The 26,110-nt window shown below is 40.2% G+C and overlaps 2 protein-coding genes across 3 annotated transcripts in view; one reads left to right on the forward strand and one right to left on the reverse strand.

The window, feature by feature from the left end:
• ADK (adenosine kinase) overlaps positions 1-26,110 on the reverse strand; it is a 599,854-nt gene that overhangs the window by 69,473 nt on the left and 504,271 nt on the right. The gene's annotated exons all lie outside the window — the stretch shown is intronic.
• On the forward strand, positions 24,241-24,800 carry LOC128582303 (histone H2A.J-like). Its single transcript, XM_053586055.1, has one exon. The coding sequence runs from the start codon at positions 24,254-24,256 to the stop codon at positions 24,629-24,631; it is 378 nt and encodes a 125-aa protein (XP_053442030.1). The 5' UTR covers positions 24,241-24,253; the 3' UTR covers positions 24,632-24,800.

Genomic DNA, 26,110 nt, shown 5'->3' on the forward strand with positions numbered 1-26,110 from the left:
CACAGGTCAGCTAAACCTATAGAGCTACCTCTGGTGAGGGTCAGTTAGCTATGTACAGGCAGGTGAGGGTCAGTTAGCTATGTACAGGCAGGAACTAGGGCTCATGGCACAAAACTTGGCTGCCTAGGTAAGAGAAGTTATAGAAAAAGCAGTAATTTGTCTGATGATTATTTGGCATCCAGAACAATGAATGCCTGGACATTGAAGGTGCTCAATAAGTAATGGTTGAATGAAAAGAGTAATTTTTCTTACCTAACAATTGCAATCAGTGTAACCTGGCTTATTGTACCCTCAATGACTCCCCAACAATAAAAAAAAAAAAGTAAGAAATTTTTCATTAAGACAAACCTAATCAATGTTATTTTCCTTCAATGATTCTTTACTGAAAGAAGTCTTAACTCTAGGATTATATCCAGCTTACTGTTAAAACTTCACCTTTAGCCATTCCCTTCAGTATAACCCATTGTGGTTACACTCATGATTTCCCAAATAGGCCATGCTTTTTTATTCTTGTGCACATATCAAGTCTACTTCTCAAATTGTCTTTCATTCTTGGTTCCAAATCCTAGGTAAGCCATGTCTTCTTGGCTATATAGTCCCTGACTGCTCAGCAGAACTGATTACTTTCTCTTTTATGCCATCATTTACAACCTTCACATACTTTCATGAAACTATTTCTTTTCTTTTTTTGAGCCAGAGTCTCAAGTTGTCGCCATCGGCAGAGTGCCGTAGTGTCACAGCTCACAGCAACCTCAAACTCTTGGGCTTAAGTGATGCTCTTGCCTCAGCTCCCAAGTAGCTGGGACTACAGGTGCCCACAATGTCCACCTATTTATTTTTTGAGACAGAGTCTTATTATGTTGCCCTCGGTAGAGTGCCCTGGCGTCACAGCTCACAGCAACCTCTAACTCTTGGGCTTAAGCAATTCTCTTGCCTCAGCCTCCCAAGTAGCTGGGACTAGAGATGCCCACCACAATGCCCGGCTATTGTTTTTATTTTTTGGTTGCAGTTATCATTGTTTAGCAGGCCCAGGCCAGGCTCGAACCCACTACCTTCAGTGTATGTGGCTGGCACCTTACTCACTGAGCTACGGGCATCGAGCCGTTCATCTGTTTTTTGTTGCAATTGTCTTTGTTGTTTAGCTTGCCTGGACTGTGGTATGTATGGCTCGCGCCTTAACTACTCAGCTTTCGTATGTATGGCTGGCGCCTTAACTACTGTGCTACAGGTGCAGAGCCTGAAAGTATTTCTCATATTTATAATTACTTGTTCACACGTGTCTTTTCTTTCTTTCTTTTTTTTTTTTTGAGATAGTCTCACTCTGTTGCCCTGGGTAGAGTGCTGTGGTAGAGTTCAAGCTCACAGCAACTTGAACCTCCTGTGTTCAAGTGATCCTCCTGCCTCAGCCTCACAAGTAGCTGGGACTATAGATGCATGCCACCACACCTGGCTAATTTTTTCTGTCCTTAGTAGAGATGGGCATCCTGATCTTGCTCAGTCTGGTCTTGAACTCCTGTGCTCAAGTAATCCTCCCGCCTTGGGCTTCCCAGAGTGTTAGGATTATAGTCCTGAGCCACAATGCCCAGCCCTACAAGTATTTTTTCAACTAAACTGTGAGGTACTTTTGGGTAGGAATCATGACTTAATCTTATTCCTAGCTCTTACTATTGTATCTACTACATTGTAGGTGCTCAATGAACATTTATTACTGAACAAATGATTATTCCTACTATATTTTAAGTTCTTTGAGACTGGAGTCTGTATGTTTTACATTTGATTCTCCCCTAGAATCTAGTTTAGTATGACTCACTATATATTTTCTGACTGATCTTAAGTGGTACAAAGCTATAATATACTTCTCTAGTTTAGTTTATTAAACCAAGTTAAGCATAAGGTTCTAGTTGTCAATAATTCTGCTATTTATAGTTATTGGGATTTAATCTAGCATTTTAGATGCTTGGATAAAAGGAAATCATGCAATCACTTCAAATTCAGAGTGTAGTGTACCATTTCAATTAGTGAATAAATTTAACCTTGTACAACCTTTCTGAATCTAAATGTGCCAAACACATTCTGGAAAAACCACGCAAGTATGATTTGATTGGCACCTTCATGAAAGCTACTTTCCAAAATTCTTTTTTTTTTTTTTTTTGTAGAGACAGTCTCACTGTACCGCCCTCAGGTAGAGTGCCGTGGCGTCACACGGCTCACAGCAACCTCTAACTCTTGGGCTTACATGATTCTCCTGCCTCAGCCTCCCGAGCAGCTGGGACTGCAGGCGCCTGCCACAACGCCCGGCTAGTTTTTTGTTGCAGTTTGGCCGGGGCTGGGTTTGAACCCGTCACCCTCGGCATATGAGGCCGGCGCCCTACTCCCTGAGCCACAGGCGCCGCCCACTTTCCAAAATTCTAAAATGAGGGCATGTTTATGATGCAATGAACCTAGATTCAGATCCTGCTTACAGGCAGAAGGATCTGATGAGGAGACTTTGAATTCAAACACATGGATAGATTCAAACTAGTGACAGATGTGGGATTCACCTCACAAAGATGTCTTATAAATCCAGTTAACATCTGTTAGTTGGAGTCATGCTGGGAGAATGGGAAGAATCATTTATTAGACAATGTAGACCAAAGCATCATAAGTATGAAAAATACTAAGAGACCAAACATCAAGGACTTTCTTAATTTTTTAGTGGTCTGGTCCTAATCATTGCAGTAGTAGGATAAAGAATATTATTAGTATTCTAAATGTATTTCTTCTTAAAATCATATAATTTCTTCTGAGCACATTTGTCAAGATTTAAAAAATAGATATGAGCACACAAAGTTATTCTGTTTTTAAAGAAGCTATTGATGACACTACTTCTTTTCTTTTTTTTATTGTTGGGGATTCATTGAGGGTATAAGAAACCAGGTTACACTGATTGCCCTTGTTAGGTGAAGTCCCTCTTATAATTGTGCCTTGCCCACCAAAGGTGTATCATACACCAAGACTCCATCCCCTCCCTCCTTCCCTCTCTCTGCTCTTCCTTTCCCCACCCCTCCCTCCTTCTTTCTTTCTTTCTCTGTGCTCTCCCCTTCCCCCACTAAGTCACTAATTGTCCTCATATCAGAATTGAGTACATAGGATTCATGCTTCTCCATTCTTGTGATGCTTCACTAAGAATAATGTGTTCCACTTCCATCCATTTAATACAAAGGCTGTAAAGTCTCCATTTGTTTTAATGGCTGAATAGTATTCCAGGGTGTACATATACCACAGCTTGTTAATCCATTCCTGGGTTGGGGGGCATTTGCTGTTTCCACATTTTGGCAATTATAAATTGAGCTACGATAAACAGTCTAGTGCAAGTATCCTTATGATAAAAGGATTTTTTTCCTTCTGGGTAAATGCCCAGTAATGGGATTGCAGGATCTACTGGGAGGTCTAGCTTGAGTTCTTTGAGGGTTCTCCATACTTCCTTCCAAAAAGGTTGTGTAAAAGTTTTCCTTTCTCTCCACATCCATGCCAGCATCTGCAGTTTTGAGATTTTGTGATGTGGGCCATTCTTGCCGGGTTAGATGATAGATATCTCAGAGTGGTTTTGATTTGCATTTCTCTAATAATTAGGGATAATGAGCATTTTTTCATGTTTGCTAGCCATTAGTCTGTCTTCTTTACAGAAGGTTCTATTCATCTATCTTCCCCATTGATATATGGAATTGTTGGCTTTTTAAATGTGGATTAATTTGAGTTCTCTATAGATCCTAGTTATCAAGCTTTTGTCTGATTCAAAATATGCAAACATCCTTTCCCATTGTGTAAGTGGTCTATTTGCTTTGGCTGTTGTCTCCTTAGCTGTACAGAAAGAAGCTTTCCAGTTTAATTAAGTCCCATTTGTTTATTTTCTTTGTTGTTGAATTGCCATGGCAGTCTTCTTCATGAAGTCTTTCCCCAGGCCGATATCTTCCAGTGTTTTTCCTATGCTTTCTTTGAGGATTTTTATCGTTTCATGCCTTAAATTTAAGTCCTTTATCCATCTTGAATCAATTTTCTTTTCTTTCTTTTTTTTTTTTTGTACAGACAAAGTCTCACTTTATGGCCCTCGGTAGAGTGCCATGGCATCACACAGCTCACAGCAACCTCCAACTCCTGGGCTTAAGCGATTCTCTTGCCTCAGCCTCCCGAGTAGCTGGGACTACAGGTGCCTGCCACAACGCCCAGCTATTTTTTGGTTGCAGTTCAGCCGGGGCCGGGTTTGAACCCGCCACCCTCGGTATATGGGGCCAAAACTTTACCGACTGAGCCACAGGCACCGCCCCTATTGAATCAATTTTCATGAGTGGAGAAAGGTGATGGTCCAGTTTCAGTCTTTTACATGTGGATATCCAGTTCTCCCAGCACTGTTATTGAATAGGGATTCTTTCCCCCAGTGTATGTTCTTGTTTGGTTTATCGAAGATTAGGTGGTTGTAAGATGTTAGTTTCATTTCCTGGTTTTCTATTTGATTCCAAATGTCTATGTCTCTATTTTTGTGCCAGTACAATGGTGTCTTGACCACTATGGCCTTGTAGTACAGCCTAAAATCTGGTATGCTGATGTCCCTGGCTTTGTTTTTATTACTAAGAATTGCCTTAGCTATACGGGTTTTTTTCCGGTTGCATACCAAATGCTGAATCATTTTTTCCATGTCTTGAAAGTACGATGTTGATATTTTAATAGGGATGGCAATGAATCTGTAGATTGCTTTGGGAAGTATAGACGTTTTAACAATGTTGATTCTTCCCAGCCAAGAGCATGGTATATTCTTCCATTTGTTAACATCCTCTGCTATTTCCTTTCTTAGGGTTTCATAATTTTCTTTGATGACACTACTTCTAATCATGGACTTTCCATCAGTACAATTCCTGTTTCAGTTGTTGATGGCGGTAATAGAAAATGTTTACAAACTTTACAAAGGAAAAGCTGCATTACATGTGATGGGACCATTGATCCACTTTTTCTTCATGGAGCAGAAAAAAATCTTAGAGCAATAAAGCATTGCTGAAATATCTTCCATGTTTAGCTCAATCTGGCTTATAGGGATGATAATGCCAAGATTTTTAAAACATTCTCTACTGTGATATAAAAGTGAAGTTCCAGCTAAGCAAAAAGAACAGCAGTTGAAAATCATGGCCGATTCAAGATAATCTGAGGACAAAATGTTCCTCCAGGAAATTGTGGAAATTTATACTATTGGTGTATATTTGCGCACAATGCTGTGATGTATTGCATGCAGGTTTCTAGGTAGAGTACTAAAATACAGTGCCCAATAAATTACAGTAACTTTCTATTTAAAAAAAAAAATACAATAAAATAAAAATGAAGTTCCCCAATGTATGGAGTCAGTTTCAATGGATACCCTGAAAGTCAAACACTGAGAAAAGTTCTGAGTACTATTTATTGTTCAATAAACTAAATGGGATTCACAGATCACTTTGAATGGGATTCCAAACCAAATGGGATTCACTTTGTCTACTTTGAATACGGCGATAAACACCAGCAGATAACCATTTTATCCAATTTAAGCAGAACATTTTTCTTTATTGAGTCATTAGCCAATCTCTCTTGCACTTAAAAGCAGATTAAAATGTGTAAACGTATGGTTAATTACCTGTAACAGAAAGAACCTCTCAAGCACAAAATTTTACATTGCTTTTAAAGGTTGGTTGTACTCTTCACAATTCCTTATGAATAGAAGCTGCAGCATCAGGTTTTAATAAAAAGTTGCAGAAATACTATAAAGATCATACTCATCCTTCTGTTAGAGTTGAGCGGTAGCCTAGATGAATTATCTAAGGTTCAGTGAAGTCTCTAGGCAAAGATACAGTTTTGAAAATAACTGATTAATCTAAAGAACTTAAACTAAGACCAAGATAATTCACAGTCACTTGACAATAGTGACTGGTGGAAGCAGTTCAGAAATGGGGATTCACACCAGCTTATACGAGTTGATTGTACATTTCTCTTCCCAACTCACCTTGCTAGGTCAACATGGTAAGTCCCGGTGGGAGTATTTATACCATGGTAATTGGAAAACAAAACAAACTAGGGCTTGGTTTGCTATAAGCTAGTTGTTAAAATATAAACTAGCATACCTCTGATTGGGCTCCATCTTTCCTACTAAGCTATCTTTAAATTGCTTTTTTTTTTTTTTGTTAGAGACAGCGTTTCACTTTGTCACCCTCAGTAGAGTGCTGTGGCATCACAGCTCACAGCAACCTCTAGCTCTTGGGCTTAGGCAATTCTCTTGCCCCATCCTCCCGAGCAGCTGGGACTATAGGCACCCGCCGCAATGCCTGGCTATTTTTTTTTGTTGTTGCAGTTTGGCCAGGACCGGGTTTGAACCCATCACCCTCAGTATATGGGGCTAGCGCGCCCTGCTCACTGAGCCACAGGCGCTGCCCTGCTATTTGTTTTTTATTTATCATAAGCAGAGACTAAAAATACAATTGCTATGTTGATGCTGTTCAATATTTCTGTCTCACAAATGAATAGTAACTAGATTCCTTTACAATGTCTGCTGAAAAGTAAATAACCATTCCCCATTTGTCCCCTATTCTGTTCTCTCAAATGAAGTATACCTGATTTAGAAATTTCTTTGACTTTTTATTTTCCTTAGAGTCAATGTCTTTCATCTAGGCTGAGTGCGGTGGTGCTACCATAGCTCACTGCAGCTCTGAACTCCTAGGTTCAGTAATGCTTCTGCCTCAGCCTCCTGAGTAAACTAGGACTACAGGGCTGTGCCGCCATGCCAGCTGAGGTGTGCAGTGATCACAATAACCGTTGAGTACTACTGGACGTTCTTTGTTTTTTTATTAATAAAAACAATTTAACCGGTTGGTTTCAGTTATTTCAGTAACAATTGTGAAAAATATTGAGAATGAAATGTCTGATGCTTATAGACTCAAGTCGATTAACATGACAATAACATGTGTCCCCAAGTTTTTATTTGGAGACAATGAACAATGCTTATAGGTGTCATCTGCACCAAACAAACATCTTGTTTGAAAGGCTATAGGCAATTGTTCGAAATCAAAAGGTTAATAGATGTAACAAGCCTTTAGACACAAGGTTGGAATATTTGGTCATAACACCTAGGGAAGTTGGTTGTTTCTTTCATTGCTCTTATCGCTAAAGGTTTGCTATTGTTTTAAGTGGTTATAATGAAAACTTTATCTTATTTCTTATTGGGATTTGACTTGTATAAAGCATAACACATAAATCTTAAATCTTTGATGAGTTTTGACAAATGTGTACTTGTGCAGCTGACAGGAGCATCAAGCTATAGGTGGGTGGATTGCCTGAGCTCATGAGTTCAAGACCAGTCTGAGCCAGAGCGAGACCCCCATCTCCAAAGTAGCCAGGCATTGTGGTAGGTGCCTGTAGTCCTAGCAACTCGGAAGGCTGAGGCAAGAGAATTGCTTGAGCTCAAGAGTTTGAGGTTGTTGTGAGCTAGGACGCCATGGCACTCAACCCCAGGGTGACTGAGACTGTCTCAAAAAAAAAAAAAAAAAAAGTTGAAGAAGCTGAAAATGTTTCTTTCATAATGTATGGGGTGCCGTTAGGCAAACAGATTCTCCATAATTCAGGATTGCCAATGTCTATCAGTAGATTAAGAAGAATAGTACAATGATATATATATATATCTACACACACACACACACACAAATCTCAAAACCCTATGTCAAAATAAGCCAGCATTTGTTATCTAAGACTGTGCCAAATGTTGGCAATTCCTCTCAAAACTGGTACTACTAATTATTCCTAGCTAGTGCTTTTATTTCCTTCTCCAAAGCATTATTCTAAATGTGCGTTAACTCTGCTTAAGCAACCTACTACTAATTCTAACTCTCAGAAGAAACAAAAGTCATTAGGTGTCGAGTTTTTTTTTTTTTCCTGAGACAGAGTCTCATTCTATTGCCCAGCCTAGACTGCTGTGGCATCAGCCTAGCTCACAGCAACCTCAAACTCCTGTGTTCAAGTGATCACCCTGCCTCAGCCTCTCTAGTACCTGGAATTATAGGAATCTGCCACAATGCACAGCTAATTTTTCTATTTTTAGTAGAGACATGGTCTCGCTCTTGCTCAGGCTGGTCTCAAACTCCTGAGTTCAAGTGATCCTCCCACTTTGGCCTCCCAGAGTGCTAGGATTACAGGATGGAGCTATTGTGTCTGGCCAGTCAAGTATTTACACTCTGCTAGTTAAGTTGAACAACTAATCCTTTTCAATTGACCAATACAAGAATCAGTACCTTTGTTTCAAAGACTAGAAGATGGGAGATCATTCATTTTAGAGATATTGTATCATGTAGCTTCACAGGATATTATTTATACTCTAGTTTATGCAAATGACACCTGCTAGACAGACCACAATACTATTTTTACTTCTTCAGATGACCCAGAAACCATACACAAACTGAGGAGGAGATAGCCATCAGTTCTGCAAGGCTGGTGTCATTAACTGTGTCGAATTAACCAAGTCTCAACCTTGGTTGTACTTGGATAGAAAAAATATGTGCTGTGCTAATTCTTGGAAAAAACCAAGTAATGCTGAAAGGTTTCTACTCTTAATATACGAACAGGCAATGTTAATAGCACCACAAAAAATAAAAGAAGAAACTGCCTCCCAACCCAGATATCAATTTTTTCATCTGTTTTAGTGCTTCATTTTAGATAATATAACTAAATGTCCTATGTGTGCTATAAAGCACAACATAAGTATTAGCAATTACTTTGTACTTTACCATAGTGGCTGCTGATAAGGAAGTGGGGGAAATTCCTGGTCTGGCTAGCTTAATTTGAAAGTCTAGAATTTGGGTGTCTGAAGGCAAGGTGTGTGTTTTCTGACAGCAATGGCGCACTTGACATATTCTGAGAGGGAAGAGAACACACACGGAACCATACGGAGATTGTATTCCTCGCAATCAGGTATTTTGATATTAAAGGCATGGAGACAGAAAATATCTATTACGCCTTTGGGGAAAGTCATGGGCACAAGCTTTTACATATTTTAGAGCATAAATGAGGCTGGGAAATCTGAAAATGTGAACATTTTATCTAGCATAGATAAGATTAGAAAGTCACACTAGATACCTGATAACTCTTTTTGCTTGATTATGTATTTAAAAATTCAGTGGGAAAAAGTGGGGACAATTCTTGAAACCTAGCAGGATGCCTACTATACTAGGTACTCAATAAATATTTGTTGACTGACGGCAGAATTTGTTTTTTTTAATAGCTCACAGAAACCTCAAACTCTTGAGCTCAAGCAATTCTATTGCCTTAGTTTTTCATTTTTAGTAGAAACGGGGTGGGGGCATGCGGGGGAGTCTCACTCTTGTTCAGGTTGGTCTCGAGTTCCTAAGCCTGAGCAATCCACCTACCTCAGCCTCCCAGAGTACTAGGATTACGGCAATGAGTCACCATGTTTGGCCCTGACAGAATTTAAAGAGGTGTTTTAGGAGGTGCCCTTAGCTCAGTGGTTAGGATGCCGGCCACATACACCAAGGCTGGTGGGTTTGAAACCGGCCTGGGCCAGCTAAAACAACAATGACAAATTGCAACAAAAAAAATTGCCAGGCATTGTGGTAGGCGCCTATAGTCCTAGGAGCTCCTTGGGAGGCTGAGGCAAGAGAATCACTTGAGCCCAAGTGTTTGAGGTTGCTGTGAGCTGTGACACCACAGCGATCTATCCAGGGCAACAGCTTGAGATTCTCTCTCTCAAAAAAAAAAAAAAAGACTTTAAAGCTAGACATCAAGTATATTTTCTGAAAATCTAATTTTTATATACTATTTTAACAAAATACACAGTGTCCCAGATGTCACCCTAAGTCACCATACATAGGGAAAATGGAAAATTGGAGGTAAATGTCCCTTTATTTACAAAATATTAATCACAAAATTTTACAAAATACTCTATACATGTTGGTCACCTCTTTGTAAAAATGTTTTCCCAATTTTTCATAGCAAGTTATATATACAATTATAAAGAGGCTAACCTACCAAGTAGATTCTCCAAAGTTCATAACGTGTCTTAATTTATTGAAGGTCCAAGAAGATACGATTGTAATGTGGGCAGAGATCAGTGTTAAACTCAAGAGAGAAAAGCTCTTCAGAAACTAGCTGCTGATTGTACTTTATGTACAATTAAATACACAAACATACGATCCTTTTAGGCCTACCTAATTAGTATCAAATGAGTTTATTTAATTACAGCTATAAATTAAATGCATAGGGTTTATCTCATCTCAAAAAAATTACATGTGCATTGTAATGTGAATTGTAGAACATTAATTTGTAGTTTATTGATCGTTCCCTAAACAGAGAGTGGAATTCATTAGGACAAAGTTATTATCACAGCAGTTTTGATATATAGTTCCTAGAAAAAGTTCCTGAATAATGTTTATATACAGGTTCTTTAAAGAAGAGATAAACATGTGTCAGAGTTGGTAGCGCACAGACATTTACTGCAAAGCCCCAGTCTGGAAAAGTGTGCTCCTTGAGGTATTCACGTAAAGGCATATATACATAAATATCTTTACCCTCATTTTATACGGAGCTAGAACATTTTCAAGTTTATAGGTGAAACTGCAATTACCTTTTTTTTTGGATAGAGTCTTACTATGTTGCCCTCGGTAGAGAGCTGTGCTGTCACAGCTCACAGCAACCTCCAACTCCTGGGCTCAAGCGATTCTCTTGCCTCAGCCTCCCCAGTAGCTGGGACTACAGGCACCCACCACAATGCCCGGCTATTTTTTTTAGTTGTAGTTGTCATTGTTGTTTGTCGGGCCCGGGCTGGGTTTGAACTCACCAGCTCTGGTGTATGTGGCTGACGTCCTAGCCACTGAGCTATAATAGGCGCTGAGCCTATAATTACTTTTTTAAAAAGGATCTTTTAGCATAAAGTTAAATAACTACAGGTCAAACTACTACCTCTAAAACGTACACTAGCTCTTAGCAGAAGGAGAGTATAATAGATTAATTATGTCTATTATACCAAGAACCATAAAAAAGGCAACAAAACTCTGTACCTTCCTTTAGTCTATGGATACGTTACTGTGGTAGTTTTCTTTTTTCCTTTTGTGATAAAAATAATCTGAGAAGAAATATTTGCTGCTATAAAATGAACAGAGAATTATTAATGGCAAACTAATTGGGGAGAGGAAACAATCTAACTCTAGAGGCTTTTTAAAAGGAAATGACTATGTTCATCAACTGGCCCAGTCCAAATGGGGCTTACTCAATGTATAGTTTAATATATATATATATTTTTTTTTTTTGCAGTTTCTGGCCAGGGCTGGGTTTGAACCCACCACCTCTGGCATATGGGGCCGGCGCCCTAGCCCTTTGAGCCACAGGTGCCGCCCTATAGTTTAATATATTTTAATTTTTGAGGGTGACTTAAACCACAAATGAAAATATTTCTTTTTTTTTTTTGAGACAGAGTCTTAAGCTGTTGCCCTGGGTAGAGTGCTGTGATGTCACAGCTCATAGCAACCACAAATTTTGGGGCTTAAGTGATTCTTGCCTCAGTCTCCCAAGTAGCTGGGACTACAGGCGCCTGCCCCAATGCCTGGCTATTTTTTGGTTGTAGTTGTCATTGTTGTTTGGCAGGCCTGGGCTGGATTCGAACCGGCCAGCTCTGCAGTGTATGTGCTGGTGCCCTAGCTGCTTGAGCTACACGGCGCTGAGCCTAAATGAAAATATTTCAAATGCAGTTTTGTAAACAGGCCTTAATTTCTTCTTAAATATAATAGGGATTTAAGTAAAAATGTGAGATCTTCATGTTTAAAATAGACAAATTTTTCCAAATAGACAGCCCCTTAGGGCCTTACATGCTTTAAATGTACCCACCGCTTTTCCCATTTTCCCATTCCTGCCTCTTGTGTGACATTTCCCAATAACCAGACCAATAACTGACAGAGCTTATGTTATTTCCCTTCAATTTTTCTTCTATATTTTGGACTGTGGAAGTCTGCTTACTTATTGTAAATACTAACACTTGCTAGTTAGTAGTAGTGGCATTATCAAGCTTCAAAAGCAGCAGCACTGACAGCTGAGCAGATATGTCAAGCCTTTTCTCTGCATTTGGAATTTCTAACTTTGGCCACTATAACTTTTTTCTCAAAATTTTTTGTAGTTTTCTGCCATTTTCTCCCTTTAAATATAGAGACTTAGGCGAAGACCTCAGCATAACAATCCTATTTTAATTCAGCTCCATTTGGGCTTAAAGTGAACATTTAATTACTCATGATTCATTCTAAGAACATAACCTATCCTCATGTTCAATGGGTCTGTTTGAATCTGACCAGAATCTTTCCTTCATCTTTCATTGCCTTTCGGTCTTTCTTTTCCCTGTGCTAACTTAATCTCCAAAGTTATTGAAGAATCATAAACTGCCATTCTCCTACTATACAAAATTTCTGTGTTATCCAACTCACATTTCAAGGAATTTCATATTATTAATAGCCTTGAATCATAAGTTCAAATTCAGATTAAATTCAGACTACTCTGTAATAAATGACAAGATGCATGAGGACACTGTGATCTAGGCAACCGTAATTATACAATTATTGATGAAGTTCCTGTTGCTAAACAATGCAAACATTAGGAAATACTATTTTGCAATTAAGGGATGAAGAAAGCTGTTTACTGTGTCCATCCTATCCTCTGTTAATAAGACTGCAGTTGCAGATGTTCATGTATGCTGCATTGTTGTTAAATGGTGCATGATGCTCTAGGTGGTTCCCATAACCTTGCTTTGTCTACTCTGAACTGACTCAATTGATATGATAATAGAGAAAAGTGCTGGGCTGAACTGGCACAATTTGCATAGCCTTGAAATTTGCCATGATTGGACAGTCATTTGTTCTTAAAAGTTCTTGTTCAGTTGTCACTGACAACAATGTGTTAGACAAACAAAATTTTGAAATTAACTACACATGTAAGGACATCACTTATTAAAGCTTTTGTCCCATTAAATAAGGTATTTATCTATGCATTTATAAAGCTAACAATTGGGAATTTTATTATCTTTTGGCGGTTTCAATTACTGTTAGAGCAAATATATAGAAAGCAGAAATCACTGGGGGTCACAAAATATCACTTGCAACTTTTTTTTTTTTGAGGCAGTCTCAAGCTGTCGCCCTGGGTGGAGTGCTGTCGTGTCATAGCTCACAGCAACCTCAAACTCTTGGGCTCAAGTGATCCTCTTGCCTCAGTTTTTCTATTTTAGTAAGAGACAGGAGTCTTGATTTTGCTTAGGCTGGTCTTGAACTCATGAGCTCAAGCAATCCACCGGCCTCGGCCTCCCAGAGGGTTAGGAGGGCGTGAGCCACCTTGCCCAGCCCGCTTGCAACTTTTTGACAGAGGAATACTATTTAAAGAAACATCTTTCTTCCTTTCACAAAATTAGTATTTTCATCTCATTACTAAATAAATTATTATGTTTTAGATTAAGAAATAAGAAAATCTTTAATGTTGCTGTATATCCTACTTTACTCATGAAAGAATCATATGAGATCCCAAACAAGAATAGTAGAAATGCATGAAGATACCATGACACACTGGAGAACCTCAAACACTGAAGAAAATGGAAAAACCTGCAAAAACACTGAACTAGGACAACTGAAAAAACACTACAAATGTGAGGGAGAACTGGGAATCTCTGAGTTTGCAATTTATGGGTACACGAAATGAATAAAAGGATAAAAGATGGACAATTAAACAATTAGGAAAAGAAAGAAAAATTGCAAGTAAATGAGAAGGATGCAATTTTTTTTGTTGTTGTTGGGACAGAGTCTCACTTTGTTGCTCTGGGTACAGTACCATGGCATCACAGCGCACAGCAACCTTAAACTCTTGGGCTTAAGTGATTCTCTTGCCTCAGCCTCCTAAGTAGCTGGGACTACAGGAATACGCCACAACACCCGGCTATTTTTTTTTTTGGTTGTAGTTGTCATTGATGTTTGGCAGGCCTGGGGCTGGGTTTGAAGCCCCCAGCACTGTTTGTTGTATGTGGCTGGTGCCCTAGCTGCTGAGCTATAGGTGGCAAGCCAGAAGGATGCAATTTTTTTTTTTTAAATTCTGTGACACAACTAGGAGAGAAGGATGCAATTTTTAAACAAAAAACTCAGTAGGCTGGGTGTGATGTTTCATGCTAGTAATCCTAGCACTCTGTGAGGCTGAGGTGGGTGGACTGCTTGAGCTCGGGAGTTTGAGATCAGCCTGAGCAAGTGTGAGACTCTGTTTATAAAAATAAAGACGAGAGTTGTGGTACGGGCCTGTAGTCCTACCTACTTTGGAGGCCGAGGCAAGGGGATCACTTGAGCCCAGGAGTTTGAGGTTGCTGTGAGCTATGACACCATAACATTCTACTCAGGGAGACAGAGTCAGACTCTGTCTCAACACCCCCCCCCCCCAAACAAAAATCCTATAAATCTAATATAGAAAACTTAGTGGTAATAAAGATATATATAATAGAAAAAGTGAAACACATTAGGCTGCCCTGTATTACATAACAGGTTAAATATTTAACTGGGTACAAATTCCCATATGACTAGTTGGATCAAAGATGAGAAAAAAGAATTTAGAGAAGTACCAGATGAAACAAACCATACATGTGTATATACAATTAACAGCTTAAAGAATGCCACTAAGAGGCTGAGTGTGGTGGCTCACGCCTATAATCCTAGCACTCTAGGAGGCTGAGGCAGGTGATCACCTGAGCTCAAGACTGGTCTGAGCCAGAGTGAGAGCCCATCCCTAAAAATGCCAGGCATTGTGGTGGGCATTGGCACTCTCAGGTACTTGGAGGCTGAGGCAAGAGGATGGCTTGAGCCCAAAAGTTTAAAGTTGCTGCAATGAGCTATGATGGCACAGCACTCTACCAAGGGTGATAAAGTAAGACTGTCTCAAAAGAAGAAGAAAAAAAGAATGGTACTAAGAGTGGTTCTTTTTTTCCCCTTTTTTTGAGACACACTCTCACTCTGTTGCCCAGGCTAGAGTGCTGAGTTAATCAGCCTAACTCATAGCAACCTCAAATTCCTGGTCTTAAGCAATCCTCCTGTTTCAGCCTCCTGAGTAATTGGGACTACAGGCACCTGCCACATGCCTGACTAATTTTTTCTGACTATTTTTGGTACAGATGGGGTCTTGCTTTGTTCAGCCTGGTCTCGAACTCTTGACCTCAAGTGATCTTTCAGTTTTGGCCTCACAGAGTGCTAGGATTACAGGCATGAGCCACTGAGTCCAGCCTAATAGTGCCTTTTTATTTTATTTTTTAAACAAACCCAATTCTTTAGATTAAGTCAAAGTTTGAACAGTAATAGCTTATTTTAACTTTTAGTTTAAATCCTAAATTAAATTGAGACTTTTTATTTTGAACATTAGTTTTATTACAAGAACACTAGAATATAAACCTGAAGGGAAATGGGGCCACTGTACAGTGCATTCATTAACCCTCCTCACTGAGCTCATTGCCCCCTCCCCCTTTATTTTTGAGACAGAGTTATTACTCCATCACCCTGGGTAGAGTGCTGTGGTGCCATAGCTCATAGCAACCTTTAACTCTTGGGCTCAAGCTACCTTCTTGCCTTAGTCTCCCGAGTAGCTGGGACTATAGGCACCTTCCATAACACCCAGCTGATTTTTTTTTTTTCTATTTTTAGTGGAGATAGGGTTTTGTTCTTGCTCAGACTGGTCTGGAATTTCTGAGTTCCATGTGCCTGGCTCAGCCTCCCAAGAGTGCTAGGATTACAGGCATGAGCCACCGTGCCTCACTGTTGAGCTCATCCTTAATGGAAAAGTGTAATCTGTTCATAAAGACTGTACTTCTGAAAGCCCGGTGGACAGAGGCGCAGGCCAGGCTGAGAAGCAGGGCAGCCCAGGTGGCAGAGACTAGTGGTTCTCTAATGCTTTGGTCTCGTGGCCTCTTTACACTGATAAAAATTTTTGAGATCAGGAACAAGGCAAGGATGTCCCCTCTCACCATTCCATTTCGACATTGTGCTGGAAGTCCTAACTGAAGCTATAATATAAGAAAAGGAAATTATGGGCGGCGCCTGTGGCTCAGCGGGTAGGGTGCTGGTCCCATATGCCGAGGTGGTGGGTTCAAACCCAGCCCTGGCCAAATTAAAAAAAAAAAAGAAAAGGAAATTAAAAGTATACTGATTGGGGCCCGCCCGGACCTCGGTTAAGAGCTGTGCTGCGACACCCAACCCGCGACCCATGCCCTCCGGACCTCTGCACACCCTGACCAGGATCTGTGGGAGCCCTGTAACCCCGTGTCCTCCCTCCTGTACCCTCCCAGCCTCCACATAGGCCTGCTTGTCTGGCCAGGGACTCTGGTAGCCGTATGCCCTCTGGAGCCTTCCCTGCCTTTGTGCGGAGCCCTTCTCCTGGCCAGAGACTGCTGGAGACTTGGGCTCTCTGTGCCAAAGTCACTGGGCGTCAGGCACTCCCAGAACCGTGTGCACCACCCCCAGCTCTGTTGCTGGATCCAGGTGTGTTACACTCCTGAGCTGCTTCCACAACCAGAACTCCCTGGCTGGGGCAGCCCCAGAGGAACTACACAGGGTAACTCCCCACAAAGATCCAGCAACAATAGAGTGATCCCGCTGGGGTCTAATCTCAGAGAGACACCTCCCCAACACTGAAGACGGCCACAGGCAATGGTGAAAAACAATCATGAGGCAAAATCAACAGAAAAACTCTGGCAACATGAATAATCAGAGTAGATAAACTCCCACAAGGATCAATGGGGCAGACACAGCCCAAGATCCCATGCACAAATAAATAGCTGAGATGCCAGAAATCGAATTCAGAATCTGGATAGCAAATAAGATCAAATTAGAATTCCAAGCAGTAACCCAAAAGATATCTCAAGAATTCAACAAATTCAAAGACCAAATGACCAAAGATTTTTGACACATTGAGACAAGAAGTTGCATCCCTCAAAGATCTGAAAAACACAGTAGAATCCCTCAGTAACAGAATGGAGCAAGCAGAAGAAAGGATTTCTGACATTGAAGACAAAGCTTTCGAATGCTCCCAAACTCTCAAAGAGGAAGAGAAATGGAAGGCAAAAACAGATCACTCTCTCAGAGAGCTCTGGGATAATTAGAAGAAAACTAATATTTGTCTTATAGGGATCCCCGAAAGCGACAAAGTGGCTTCACAAGGCACAGAGTCTCTTCTCCATGAGATTATGAAGGAGAACTTTCCAGATGTACCAAGAGATTCTGAAATTCAGATAGCAGACAGTTTCAGAACTCCAGCACAACTCAACCCAAATAAGACAACCCCCAGACACATCATAAACAATTTCACTAAAGTTAATATGAAGAGGAAAATTCTGAAAGCAGCCAGATGAAAGAAAACCATCACCTACAAGGGGAAGAATATTAGAATAACTGCAGATCTCTCTGCTGAAACCTTTCAAGCTAGAAGAGGATGGTTATCGACTTTTAATCTCCTAAAACAAAATAACTTTCAACCCAGGATCCTGTACCCAGCTAAACTGAGTTTCATTTATGACAGAGAAATTAAATACTTTAATGACATTCACATGTTGAAGAAATTTGTCATAACTAAACCAGCTCTCCAGGATATTCTCAGACCTATCCTCCATAAAGACCAGCGTAATCCTCCACCACAAAAGTAAACCCACCCAGAAAATTTTGATCAAATTGCAACTTCCACAGTTACAAAAGGATTAAAAATGTCCACTGGACTCTTGAAAGGCTTATCAATATTCTCAATTAATGTGAATGGTTTAAATTGTCCTATAAAGAGGCACAGGTTGGCTGACTGGATACAAAAACTCAAGCCAGATATTTGCTGTATACCAGAATCGCATCTTACATTAAAAGACAAATATACACTCAAGGTGAAGGGATGGTCATCTATACTCTAGGCAAATGGAAAGCAGAAAAAAGCAGGTGTTGTAATCCTATTTGCAGACACAATAGGCTTTAAACCAACTGAAATAAGGAAGGATAAGGATGGACACTTCATATTTGTTAAAGGTAATACTCAATATGATGAGATTTCAATTATAAATATTTATCCACCCAACCAGAACGTACCTCAATATAAGAGAAACTCTAACAGACATGAGCAACTTGATTTCCTCCAGTTCCATAGTAGTTGGAGGTTTTTTTTTTGTAGAGACAGAGTCTCACTTTACCGCCTTCAGTAGAGTGCCATGATGTCACAGGACTCACAGCAACCTCTAGCTCTTGGGCTTCCGCGATTCTCCTGCCTCAGCCTCCCGAGCAGCTGGGATTACAGGCACCTGCCACAACGCCCGGCTAAGTAGTTGGAGATTTTAACACCCCTTTAGCAGTGCTGGATAGATCCTCCAAAAAGAAACTAAGCAAAGAAATTTTAGATTTAAACTTAAGCATTCAACATCTGGACTTAACAGACATCTACAGAACATTTCATCCCAACAAAACTGAATACACATTCTTCTCATCAGCCCACGGACATACTCCAAAATCGACCACATCCTAGGCCACAAATATAACCTCAGCAAATTTAAAAAAATAGAAATTATTTCTTGCATCTTCTCAGACCATGATGGAATAAAAGTTGAACTCAATAACAATAATAATCTGCATACCCATAAAAAAGCATGGAAGCTAAACAACCTTATGCTGAAGGATAGATGGGTTAAAGACGAGATTAGGAAGGAAATCACCAAATTTTTGGAACAAAAGAACAATGAAGACACAAATTATCAGAACCTCTGGGATACTGCAAAGGCAGTCCTAAGAGGGAAATTAATAGCACTGAAAGCCCTCCTCAAGAAAATGGAAAGAGAGGAAGTTAATAACTTAATGGGACATCTCAAGCAACTGGAGAAGGAAGAACATTCCAACCCCAAACCCAGCAGAAGAAAAGAAATAACCAAAATCAGAGCAGAATTAAATGAAATTGAAAACAAAAGAATTATACAACAGATCAATAAATCCAAAAGTTGGTTTTTTGAAAAGATCAATAAAATAGATAAAACTTTGGCCAACCTAACCAGGAAAAAAGGAGTAAAATCCCTAATTTCATCAATCAGAAACGGTAACGATGAAATAACAACAGACCCCTCAGAAATTCAAAAAATCCTTAACAAATACTACAAGAAACTCTACTCTCAGAAATATGAAAATCTGAAAGAAATCGACCAATACTTGGAAGTACGCCACCTACCAAGACTTAGCCAGAACGAAGTGGAAATGTTGAACAGGCCTATATCAAGTTCTGAAATAGCATCAACTATACAAAATCTCCCTAAAAAGAAAAGCCCAGGACCAGATGGCTTTACATCAGAATTCTACCAAACATTTAAAGAAGAACTAGTATCTATATTACTAAACCTCTTCCAAACTATAGAAAAAGAAGGAATATTATCCAACACATTCTACGAAGCAAACATCACCTTGATCCCCAAACCAGGGAAAGACCCAACAAGAAAAGAAAATTATAGACCAGTATCACTAATGAATATTGATGCAAAAATACTCAATAAGATCCTAACGAACAGAATCCAACAACACATCAAAAAAATTACATGCTATGACCAAGTGGGATTTATCCCAGGGTCTCAAGGCTGGATCAATATACGTAAATCTATAAATGTGAATTCAGCATATAAACAAACTAAAAAATAAAGACCATATGATTCTTTCAATTGATGCAGAAAAAGCTTTTGATAATATCCAGCATCCCTTCATGATCAGAACACTTAAGAAAATTGGTATAGAAGGGACATTTTTTAAACTAATAGAGGCCATCTACAGCAAACCCACAGCCAATATCGTATTGAGTGGAGTTACATTGAAATCATTTCCACTTCGATCAGGAACCAGGCAAGGTTGCCCATTATCTCCATTGCTCTTTAACATTGTAATGGAAGTTTTAGCCATTGCAATTAGGGAGGAAAAGGCGATCAAGGGTATCCACAAATGGTCAGAAGAGATCAAACTTTCACTCTTCGCAGATGATATGATCGTATATCTGGAAAACACTAGGGATTCTACTACAAAACTTCTAGAAGTGATCAAGGTATACAGCGATGTCTCAGGCTACAAAATCAACACCCATAAATCTGTAGCCTTTATATATACCAACAATAACCAAGCCAAAAAAGCAGTCAAGGACTCTATTCCTTTCACAGTAGTGCCAAAGAAGATGAAATATTTGGGAATATACCTAACAAAGGATGTAAAAGATCTCTACAAAGAGAACTATGAAACTTTAAGAAAAGAAATAGCTGAAGATGTTAACAAATGGAAAAACATACCATGCTCATGGCTGGGAAGAATCAAAATGTCTATACTACCCAAAGCAATATATAATTTTAATGCAATTCCTATTAGAGCTCCATTGTCATATTTTAAAGACCTTGAAAAAATAATACTTCATTTTATATGAATCAGAAAAAACCTCGAATAGCCAAAACATTACTCAGCAATAAAAACAAAGCAGGAGGAATCACGCTACAAGACCTGAGATTGTACTATAAATCGATAGGGATCAAAACAGCATGGTACTGGCACAAAAACAGAGAAGTAGATGTCTGGAACAGAATAGAGAACCAAAAGATGAATCCAGCTACTTACTGTTATTTGATCTTTGACAAGCCAATTAAAAACATTCAGTGGGGAAAAGATTCCCTATTTAACAAATGGTGCTGGGTGACCTGGCTGGCAACCTGTAGAAGACTGAAACTGGACCCACACCTTTCACCATTAACTAAGATAGACTCTCATTGGATGAAAGATTTAAACTTAAGACATGAAACTATAAAAATACTTGAAGAAAGTGCAGGGAAAACTCTTGAAGGAATCGGCCTGGGTGAATATTTTATGAGGAGGATTCCCCAGGCAATTCAAGCAGTATCAAAAAATACATTACTGGGACCTGATCAAACTAAAAAGCTTCTGCACAGCCAAGAACATAGTAAGTAAAGCAAGCAGACAGCCCTCAGAATGGGAGAAAATATCTGCAGGTTATACCTCTGATAAAGGTATAATAACCAGAATCCACAGAGAACTCAAACGTATTAGCAAGAAAAGAACAAGTGATCCCATCTCAGGGTGGGCAAGGGACTTGAAGAGAAACTTCTCTAAAGAAGACAGACGCACGATCTACAGACACATGAAAAAAAGCTCATCATCCTTAATCATCAGAGAAATGCAAATCAAAACTACTTTGAGGTATCACCTAACCCCAGTAAGAGTAGCCCACATAACAAAATCCCAAAACCAGAGATGTTGGCATGGATGTGGAGGAAAGGGCACACTTCTACACTGCTGGTGGGAATGCACACTCATCTGTTCCTTTTGGAAGGATGTTTGGAGAATACCTAGGGACCTAAAAATAGACCTGCCATTTGATCCTATAATTCCTTTACGAGGTTTATACCCAGAAGACCAAAAATTACAATATAACAAAGACATCTGTACCTGAATGTTTATTGCAGCCGAATTCACAATTGCTAAGTCATGGAAGAAGCCCAAGTGCCTATCGACCCACGAATGGACTAGCAATTTGTGGTACATGTATAACATGGAATATTATGCAGCCTTAAAGAAAGATGAAGACTTTACCTTTTTCATGTTTACATGGATGGAGCTGGAACATATTCTTCTTAGCAAAGTATCTCAGGAATGGAAGAAAAAGTATTCAATGTACTCAGCCCTACTATGAAGCTAATTTATAGCTTTCATATGAAGGCTATAACCCAACTATAGCACAAGAATACGGGGAAAGGGCCAAGGGAGGGGAAGGGAGGGGGGAGGTTAAAATAAATAAATAAAAGTATACCTATTGGGAAGGAGAAATAAAACTATATTTACAGATGAATTAATTGTCTATATAGAAAATCTGAAAGAATTAATAACAAAGAAAACCCTCCTGGACTAATTTTTTGTATAGCAAATTCCCTTTTCCTTTTTATTAAGTCATATATACATAGATCATGAATACATTTATGCCTTTGTGGGGAAAACAAAAAGACTGTACTTCTGGCTGGCACAGTGGCTCACACCTGCAATTCCAGCTACATGGAAGGCGCAGCTGGGAAGATTGCTTAAGTAGCCACCATGCTCCTGGCTCCTTAGGGTCAGGAGTTCGAGACCAGCCTGGGCAACACAGTGAGACCCTGTATCTAAAAAGTAACATGAAATAAGTTAGCTGGGTATAGTGGTGTGCATCTGCAGTCCAGCTACTTGAGAAACTGAGGCAGGAAGATCCTTTGAAGCTAGAAATTTGAGGCTTCAGTGAACTATGATCGTACCACTGCACTCTGGCTTGAGTGACCGAGTAATATCCTGTTGTATTTCCTAAATGTTTAATCTGATATTCTTAAAGAGCATCTTGCTGAATGTAGTGCAGAATGCACTAATGCATAAAATGTTCCTACCCGGATGTCCTGGTCAGGATTAGGGTTTTTCTTGCTCTCTAACAGCTTCCTAAGCAACCCAGAAGGACAAAGGAAATATTAATATAAATTTAAGTATATTCTAGGGGCTTTTGATACTGGCAGCCTAGGTAATTTATACCAGCTGTCTTGGGCGGCGCCTGTGGCTCAGTGAGTAGGGTGCCGGCCCCATATACCGAGGGTGGTGGGTTCAAACCCAGCCCCGGCTAATTGCAACCAGCTGTCTCATCAAGAACAAGTAGAATCTGGATAAAAATATATATTAAAAAAAATCTGCTTGAAGGCATCGAAGACCAAATAAAAGAATTAAGAATTAGGCTAGGCACTGTGGCTCCAGCCTATAATCCTAGTATGCTGGGAGGCTGAGGCGGGTGGATTGCTTGAGCTTATGGGTTTGACACCAGCCTGAGCAAGAGTGAGACACTGTGTCCAAATAAATAAATAATTGCTGGGTGTTGTGGTGGGTGCCTGTAGACCCAGCTACTTGGGGAGGCTGAGGCAAGAGAATTGCTTAACCCCAAGAGTTTGAGATTGCTGCAAGCTATGACACCATGGTATTCTACTGACGGGGACAAAGTGAGACTGTCTTAAAACAAAAGCAACGCCCCACCCCCCGCAAAAAAAAAAAAAAAAACTAGCCCAAAGCAGCTCCAGATATTAAACTTATCAAACAGAAACTTTGAAATAACTGTAATGATCAAGAGGTGAAAAACAAAATCAAGAATTTCAATAGAGGACTAGAAACTATAAAAATGGAAACTGAAATTAAGAACTCAGTAAATAGGTTAAGTAGAAATTTAAAATGACAATTCAATATTCTACTATTCTAGAGATAGTCTCATTTTGTCGCCCTTGGAAGAGTGCCATGATGTCACAGCTCACAGCAACCTCAAACTCTTAGGCTCAAGTGATTCTCTTGCTTCAGCCTCCCAAATAACTGTGACTATAGGGTGCCCATCACAACACCTGGCTTCTTTTACAGATGAAGTTTCACTTTGGCTCAGGCTGATCTCAAAATTGTGGGCTCAGGTGATCCGCCTGGCTCAGCTTCCCAGAGTGCCAGGATTACAGGTGTGAGCCACTGTGCCCAGCTATCAATGCATAGTTTTAATAGAAGCTCAGACACAACTTAGATAAGAATTAGGGAACTGAAAGATAATTAGATGAAAATACTCCAAAAGAAGCATGGTTAAGATGGATAAGATACATTCTACATAGTTCCCCAAAGGAGAACTAAGGCCTGTGGATATAAGTTATAAAGAAGGTTGGCCAGACCCAGTGGCTCACAGCTGTAACCCTAGAGCTTTGCAAGGCTGAAGCAGGAGGAAACCTTGAGGCCAGGATTTTAAAATCAACCTAGTCAACAGTGAGACCCTGTCTCTACGAAAAACACAAAAATTAGCAGGGCATACTGGTGTGTGCCTATAGTCCCAGCTACTAGACAGGCTGAGGCAAAGGGATCACTTGAGCCCAGAAGTAGGAGTTGGAGGCTGCAGTGAGCTATTATGCCACTGTACTCCAGCCTGAATGACAGAGTGAGACTGTGTCTCAAAAAACAAAAAAACAAAAACCCAAAAAACTATGAAGAAGGCAAATTTCTGTCCCAGAGAAGGAAAAAGTTTCTAACAATTTCTAAAACTGAAGTGAAATGAATCTTCTGAGTTGTGAATGTTTTAGAAGATTCCTGAGTTGGGAATAGGATAAAATGATCCCTAAGCCCCTTTCAACTTTAAGACCTTAGGGTTTTATAAGAATACAGGGAGAAGGTATTTTAGGGGAGAGGTAAACATGTCTGGTCGCGGAAAGCAGGGCGGCAAAGTGCGGGCCAAGGCCAAGTCCCGCTCGGGCCTGCAGTTCCCAGTGGGCCGCGTGCACAGACTGCTGCACAAGGGTAACTACGCGGAACGAGTGGGAGCCGGGGCGCCGGTCTACCTGGCGGCGGTGTTGGAGTACCTGACTGCGGAGATCCTGGAGTTGGCTGGCAACGCCGCGCGTGACAACAAGAAGACTAGGATAATTCCTCACCACCTGCAGCTCGCCATCCGCAACGACGAGAAGCTAAACAAGCTGCTGGGGAAAGTGACCATCGCTCAGGGCGGCGTCCTGCCCAACATTCAGGCGGTGCTGCTACCCAAGAAGACAGAGTCAGAAAGCGAAGAGAAGTGACCCTGACGCCGCCACCGGGGAGCTGGCTTCCCCAGCAAAGGCTCTTTTCATAGCCGTTCCATAGTGGTTTTTGCTTGTGCTGGATGTCACGGAGGGCTGGTGCGATCTAGCGGGAAAGTGGGCGGCACGGGGCCGGTCGGGGTTGAGAGCTAATAAAGTCGGTGAAAAAAAAAAAAATACAGGGACAAAAATTAAACTGAAGTGAAGTGTCTCAGAAGAGTAAGTTTGGAAGAGCATAACATGATCCTGTATATGTAAAATTATGTAATGTGTGTACATGCAAGCCCTCAGGAGAAAGATATCTGGAAAGGGGCAGCGCCTGTGGCTCAGTGGGAAGGGCGCCTGCCCCATATACCTGGGGTGGCAAGTTCAAATGCAGCTCCAGCCAAATTGCAACAACAAAACAAAATAGCCGGGTGTTGTGGCGGGCATCTACAGTCCCAGCTACTCCGGAGGCTGAGGTAAGAGACTCGCCTAAGCCCAGGAGTTGGAGGTTGCTGTGAGCTATGTGATGCCACGGCACTATGGAGTGCGATAAAGTGAGGCTCTGCCTCTACAAAAAAAAGAGAAAGATATCTGGAAAGATAATCACTAAACTGTGAATTTTTGATATCTCTAGGAGAAATATTTGTGGATATCTTCTATAAGGAAATATGCTGAAGATGGTTATCAGTAACCATGAGATCAGAGTATTCTAACTAAGAGTAATACATTAGAGTAGTGGGTTCTCAAACATTTTGGCCTCAGGTTCCTATAATACCCTTTAAAAATTTTTTTTTAAATTAAATCATAAACACATAGATCATGTATACCTTAATGCACTTATAGGACACAATGTGCTGATTTCATATAGAATTAGGAATGCTGACATCACAGTAATACTCTTAAATTGTTAAGGACCCAAAAAGATTTTGCTTATGGGAATTATTATTATTATTCATTTTTTTTGAGACAGTGTCTTACTTTGATACCCTTGGTAGAGTGCTGTGAAGTCATAGCTCACAGCAACCTCAAACTCTTGGGCTCAAGTGATTCTCTTGCCTCAGCCTTCTGACTATCCTTGTTAATATTTACTATCTTAGAAATTAAAATGGAGAGGCTCGGCGCCTATAGCTCAGCAGCTAGGGTGCTAGCCACATACACCAGAGCTGGTGGATTTGAACCCAGGCCAGGCTTGCCAAACAACGATGACAACTCCGACCAAAAAATAGCCAGCATTGTGATAGGCACCTATAATCCCAGCTACTTGGGAGACTGAGGCAAGAGAATCGCTTAACCCCAAGAGCTTGAGGTTGCTGTGAGCTGTGACACCACGGCACTGTACCCAGGGCAACATAGTGAGACTCTGTCTAAAAAAAAAAAAAAAGAAAAAGAAAAAAAAGAGAAATTAAAATTAAAATAGAGAACTTAAAATATTTCTGTCCCATAATCCAAGCAAAAATATTAATGAAGAGTGTGGCATTTACATTCTTGCTAATA

The sequence above is a fragment of the Nycticebus coucang genome, chromosome 3, assembly GCF_027406575.1.
Source record: "Nycticebus coucang isolate mNycCou1 chromosome 3, mNycCou1.pri, whole genome shotgun sequence".
Taxonomy (NCBI): domain Eukaryota; kingdom Metazoa; phylum Chordata; class Mammalia; order Primates; family Lorisidae; genus Nycticebus; species Nycticebus coucang.

Bases quoted from the DNA above. Each gene is read 5' to 3' on its own strand.
- LOC128582303 (XM_053586055.1), top strand. From the start codon at position 24,254: ATGTCTGGTCGCGGAAAGCAGGGCGGCAAAGTGCGGGCCAAGGCCAAG.